This window comes from Apus apus, chromosome 1, assembly GCF_020740795.1.
Source record: "Apus apus isolate bApuApu2 chromosome 1, bApuApu2.pri.cur, whole genome shotgun sequence".
NCBI classification, from domain to species: Eukaryota; Metazoa; Chordata; class Aves; order Apodiformes; family Apodidae; genus Apus; species Apus apus.
Genome location: NC_067282.1, coordinates 131919418 through 131925718, shown reverse-complemented (window position 1 = coordinate 131925718; position 6301 = coordinate 131919418). Strand labels below are relative to the sequence as shown.

Genomic DNA, 6301 nt, shown 5'->3' with positions numbered 1-6301 from the left:
TTGGGGGTGACAGGCCTCTTGCTGTTTATGATCACAGCATTCATGTGGCAGCCACTGCTTACACTGAAAAGCAACATTACATAATATGTTATTTTCAGTTTCTTCATTGCTAATTTCTTCCCAGTCATCCAATGCTTCCTCATTACTGCCTGCTTTAGAGGCATTCACTAGCTGCCACAAACAACAGAGTATCAGAAGAAACAGAGAAATGGCATGAGCAAGTAAGAGTAAGTATATCCGTGGCAATAATGGAGTCACAGACCCATTTGTGAATTACAAATAATAATAAATGCCAACATCAAATACCTGCAGACTTTTTTTTTTTTAAATGAAATGCCAATGGCAAGAACATTTACTCTGCAAACATTGGAGCATGCTTACTCCTTTACTTGTTGTGCAAAGAGTGATGAACCAGCCAAGAAGTATCACAAATGTTTAATTACCATTTCTGCTAATGAAAACAGACGGCTACCACTGTATTCACATCATTGTCTAGCACTGTCTCCACAGAACTCCAGGAACTTCAAGCGTGTCTGTGTTCGAGCTTTACAAAAAATACCTGAAGAACATAAAAGTTTGAAATTAGAAGTGAGCAAATTACATAAATACTCAATATATTTTCCTTCTGAATTCCCCTTAGGGATTAAGGCCTGTGTAATCAAGATAACAAATCAGACTGAGGTCAGACATACTTATGCACAGAAAAGAAAGCTCAGAAAAGCCAAGGAAACATACATCAGTACACCCAATTCTCCAACAGAGGCACCGATTCTACAGTAGCAGCGTTTCTCACACAAAACCCGAGTTTTGAGCTGTGATAAAAGCCACTGTTACCGATGCTCAGAGCTTTCAGAGTCCCCCAGAGCCGGGCTGGGTGTCAGAGCTGCCGGTGCTGGCAGCTGGGTGTCCCGAGGATCAGATGTGCGCCCTGCGTTCGGCGGGGCCGCGCTGCCCCCTGGCGCTAGGGCTCCGGCAGGGGCTGGCTGTGCGAACCGCTCCTGGTCTTCAGCTGAGACTGGGCGATGTCGGCCAGGGCGCTCTGGATCTTCTCCAGCAGCATATCCCCGCGGTAAACTACCTCTTCCAGACGGGCAGCCGCTTCGTGATTTTCTTCTTCTAATCGATACAGACTAGCAGCCTTTCAAATAAAAAGGGAGAGAAGTCAGGATCTTGAAATATAATATCACACTGATTTCACTGCTGAAGGGTGGTGCTGGGGATAGGGTTAGTGCTCCCTAACAAAGGGAAAGCTTCTGGTTTAGCCCTTGATTCAATACAAGCAACCTCTAAGCAAATCATGATAGGTTCAAGCCTAAAACACAGTGCATATCCACATGGAGCAAACAAAAAAAACCCCACTAAATGGAGATGTTACTTTCTTTCATATTACAACTCTCAGCTTAGTACATCATCTTGATGAGAAGTGTTTATCCCCATCCCCACTGCCTTCATGAAAGATGCTCAGTAAGATGTAGGCATAACTTATTTGAACCTTCCTGAAATGGTATTATTTAACCATTTTCCTCCAATATTTTGTTTCAGAACCAAACTGACAAAATTTAGCAAAACAGAACATTTGAGCTTCAAAATTCAGGCCACTTTCTGGAAGAGCAGGAGTTAACAGAGACCATCTGCCCTCCCTTTTACACCCAGCCCAGCCATAAACTGTGACAGCTTAAAAAGTAACAGGGGAAAAACCCAAACAAACCCACAACAGAATAGTTAAACTGGCAAATTCTAGCCACGTATTCATCTTCTGTTCCACAACACTGTCTTTAGTGAAGGTTTACATTTGCATGAAGGACTTGATAGCTCTTGCAGGAAGGGTCAGAGAAAGAAAATGGCAAAAGGTAAAAGCTTGAGGTTTAGAATCCAGCTTAGTTACTTCAGTCTCAGTTGTTTAACAGTTGACTGTAGGTAAGCCACAGATTTGAACAGAGTATGTACTACTAACTTCCCCACAGGTGAACTCAAAAGGGATAGGTAAATTGTGTGGGGCATTAAGCAGCCCCTTTTTATTGTTTAAAACAAGCCTCACATTTGCAACACTACCAAGACAGTTGTAGCACTAACAAAATAAAAATAAAGTACATCAGCCTAAGTACATATCTATTAGCCAAATGTCTACCACTTCTCACAAAAACCCCTACTGCATATTTTATAGAGTACTTCAAGCACCTTCAAAACAGAGTATTTGTCTTTAATACAGCATCAGATTAAGCAACAGAAAATAGAAGTTAAAACTAGAATCAGTAAGTGACAGAATCCAAGCTAAGTTATCACAAAACCACATCAAACATAAAAGATCAGGCAATCTTCTGAAATTAAGTTCTCCATTAACAGAGCAAGAAACTTAAAAGAGTATCACTTCCAAGGAAAGCATGTCCCTACTGGATAACCAGCTCTTCTTTCTGGAGCACCTTGCTTTTCCTGTATCAGCTGTCACTATCAGACCCTGCTCAATCATGGAAGCTTATAATTTGTCTGCATCAAGAACCTGTCTTCAGCTATGCAGTTAGGTGAAATGATGCTGCTGTTAATGGGCTCAATTAGTACGTTCAGCAATTATCGTGACTCGCAACAGTTCCAAATTTAACCTCCTCCATTTAAAAGCAAATGTGATGTCACTGTCAATTTATTTGTATTTGGGCCAGCAGGAACCTCTACTGTTAGTTTTTTGTAAAATGTCTTTCAAAAGTCACAAGATTATCAACCCAGGTGTACAACCTTCAAGAGATCTTATAGCAGTTCCAGGGTTCTCAGAGAAACACCACTCTGCATCCTTGATGCATTAAAAAAAGAAAATACCTGATGTAAATCCATAAGTCAGAGGGGGGAAAAAAAAAAACAAAACTGTTTAATAGGCAAGATCTGTAAAAATAACAGGGAAAAACCCAAACCAGACAAACCAAGAAGCCAGAACACAGTGGTATTCTTTGAATTATGGATCCAAGGCTTTTTTTTGGAATTGAGATCAACAGCTGAGTATTTTGAAAGGACTCAGAAGCTGTTTGAAGCAGCTCAACTCTTGTAAGGACAGGAACAGACAACATCATACTGGCTGCATCTGCTAATAGCTGCCCAGCCAATAGCCGCTTGCTATTATTCCTGAGCTCTTCCTAGAGTACTCTGGTCTAAACACAGGAGGAACGAACAAAAGCACCAAGTTTGACTGGTCCAAAGAAGGACACCCTGAAAACTGAAAGAACTGTTTTATGATCTAATTAGAGAACTTAATGGATACCCTGCAAACCCTTTAACAACCAGAAACATTGTGGAATAACAAAAGGCTTCAGCGAAGCATTGGCTCTGCAGCTACAAAATGAAATGTGCTTCTAATGAGCTAGAGAATATGAAAGATTATTCAATGAAAAAAAAAAACAACAAAAACCCCACTATAAATCAGTACTGTTGCATTTATTATATTAATATCTGAACAGCTGGGGAAAAAAAACAACAAGGGTAGCAGTTTCCAGTATGGTGGTGTTATGATAAAAGCACTTTTTTGGGGAAAAAATTCTAGAAGAAAAGTAAGTCCAAGATGCAATTTCAGTATTTCCACTAAGCCTATAAAGTACTCAACTCAAGCTATCCTCATGAAAAATTCAGGCTTATATTAAAACTGTTCTTCAAGATTACAGGGCCTGGAGACTAAAAAAATGTGTTTAAAAGAATAAAGTTTGCCTTCAGTTATGTTTCAATTAATGAAGAAAATCTTACCTACCTGCAAAGCTGCTGTTGATTCTTCACTAGGCAGAGAATCTATTAAAACATCAATATCTTTGGCAGTTCGTGCAATCAACGCTGCAAACAGTTGGGCGTACTCTTTGAAAAAGAAAAGTCAACCCACTCAGTACATTATTAGAAACACACACCTTTATGCATATACAGCACAGAAAATGCTTAAGACTTGAAGCATGCAGGTTTCAAAACTCCCCTACGTGAAGTAAACAACAGTATCACAACGGATGGCAGCTCAATGATACTGGGAGATGCAGGCAGCTTGATTCCAATGCTAAATTAAACAAGGTTATACAAAGGGCTGGGCTTTGTACAAATGAGAAAATAGCTAAAACTCATCACAAACAGTTAAGAAATTACTGATAGCAGGATTAAATGCCCTAGTAACTGTATTAACTAATTTACCTTTTCAATCTCTGCATTGAAATCTGCCACTAGACAAAAAAAAAAAACACTAGAAACAATGTAGAGATACTGATTCAAATAGATGGATTAATTAAATCATGTTAAGCAACAGATCATTAAATTTTTAAAAACTCAGCTTTTTTTCACTAAATAAAAAGAATTCCTAATTCCTTTTCAGCCACAGAAAAAGTTAAATTGCCCCTGAGACATGAAGAAGCATTGGAAGCCCTATCATTAAAGGAACTCCATGCAGTTTTAATAAGAGGCACTGTAAGCCAGAAACAAAACCTTTCCATATGGAATTGCAACCATTAAATTTGAATTAAGTCCATTACTACCTCTGAAATATTGAAACTTCTCAGTTTATAAATCGAGATCTTAGTGTTTATGTGGTTTGGTTCATGAAAGATTTGTAGAAGCAAGAGAGAAAAGACTTTCTACTGGCAAAAATCTATATAAGAGATTAACATTTTCAAAGGTTCACTTGACTTTAACTTAAAAAAAACCCAGACAACAAAACCAAAATACCCATGTAAAGCTTACTCAGGGGTCACCACAAAGTTTGCCTGTAAAGAGTTTTAAAGTCTTCTGAAGACTTTAAGTATCTAAAAACACATAACTGGAAGTTTTGCTTTGCCTCATCAGCATTGCTAACACAGCTGTATGATATTACTGAAGTTAGTATATTCAGAATTTCAGGAAAAGACAAATCAAAAGCCAAGTCAGTCACAACCTACCATTTTAAGACCTTAACAAAGCCTCTAACTCCTGGCACCACACTTGATGCCAGCACCTGGGGCAGCAGCAAGTAAGATGAGAAAGCAAACAAGCCTTTTTCAGCTGGCTCTTCCAACTAGTTCCAGTGTCAGAGAGCAAACCACCACAGACAAATGAAGAACCAGTATTCAACCACCCCCACAAGTTCATTGCTGCACTTCAAACCAGTCTCCCCTGATATCCTAACAGACCAATGCAAATGTAACCCAATACAAGACATGTCAAAAGTTCTCGCAGGAGGGGAGGGAGAGAGAGGAGAAAAGGAGAAACATTCAGAATGTAACATGATTATTTAAATACTAACTTGAAATTTTCAAACCAGAGAGAAATTTTAGTTTGCTTGCCAATTTCAGTGTCCTAGATCAGTTTCTTGTATTTTAAAAAATTACCAAAACAGCCAACAAGAAAACCACAGATGCCAACGGGGAGACTCAACATTACATTCTTCCTTGATTAGTTAGATATGCAGATGATACATGGAGAGACACAAATAATTAAAGTTTATGTTACGGAGGATTTTAAACTTGTATATGACTTCATAAAACTAACAAATTCTTTCTAAAAAAACTTATTGGGAATTATTGACAACTCAGTAATAACCTCTTGCAGCAGGTCTATTAAGTGGTTTATATCTGTAGAGCTACTGCATCTGTGCAAAGAAACCAGCACAAGAAATACGTTGTAATACTTACTTAACACTTAAAATTACATTTCTACTGTCACAATCTTATGCAGCAAGTGCAGCTGACATAAATTTATCAGTTAAGTTCGATCACCTCTCCAGTTACTGGTGGAATTGGCACAGGAAACAGCTTGCGGACCTTGTGTTACCGAGTGCGCCGTGCAAGGAGACGCTCACGCGTCGTTCGGGTCTACACAAAGACTTGCCTTCGGTTGGGTTCGCAGGCTGGTCCTTGTTTATCGCCGTCTGGATGTTGCTGAAGGAGGCTGGGGGCCCGCACTGCTGCAGCACGCCGATGGCGTTACAGAACTGGTCCGCCAGCTGCCAGCAAGGAGAAAGACGGGTCATTTCTCTCACCGCTGAAGCCATCGCAGCGTCACTCTGCGCCCCGGCAGCGCAGCCCCACGGCCCTCCCCTCTCCCGGGGGGCTCGGAGCAGCGGGCAGGGGGAAAGCGCCCGCTCCCTCCCGCAGCCACCGCAACCCAGCGGGCCTGGCCGTGGGGGGGGGGGGGGGCAGGAGGGGACACGGCCCGGCGCCAGCCGCCCCCAGCACCGACACGAAGGAGGAGGGAAGCCGGGGAAGGGAAGAGCGCGGCGCTCGCCTCACCGAGTTGACCGCATCCTGCAGCTGCGTGAGCCGGTCCGCCATGGCGCCCGCCCGGCCCAGGGGGCTCCCGGATGTAGGGGGGCAGGGCG

General features: G+C 41.5%; 1 protein-coding gene across 1 annotated transcript; it reads right to left on the bottom strand.

Annotated features, from left to right (window-relative positions):
* Window positions 1-419: 419 nt before the first annotated feature.
* MED21 (mediator complex subunit 21) lies at window positions 420-6301 on the bottom strand. Its single transcript, XM_051628114.1, has 4 exons — window positions 6213-6301; window positions 5812-5926; window positions 3725-3825; window positions 420-1138 (listed from the first exon to the last, which is right to left on the bottom strand). Exons 1-4 carry the CDS (start codon window positions 6252-6254, stop codon window positions 962-964), a joined length of 435 nt encoding a protein of 144 aa, XP_051484074.1. The 5' UTR covers window positions 6255-6301; the 3' UTR covers window positions 420-961.

Excerpts from the sequence above, each read along its gene's own strand:
- MED21 (XM_051628114.1), bottom strand. The coding sequence starts at position 6,254 with ATGGCGGACCGGCTCACGCAGCTGCAGGATGCGGTCAACTCG. Across the intron at positions 5,927-6,212 it reads TGCAGGATGCGGTCAACTCG|CTGGCGGACCAGTTCTGTAA; the intron begins GTGAGGCGAGCG and ends CCTTGCTGGCAG. Across the intron at positions 1,139-3,724 it reads AATCAACAGCAGCTTTGCAG|GCTGCTAGTCTGTATCGATT; the intron begins GTAGGTAAGATT and ends TTTATTTGAAAG.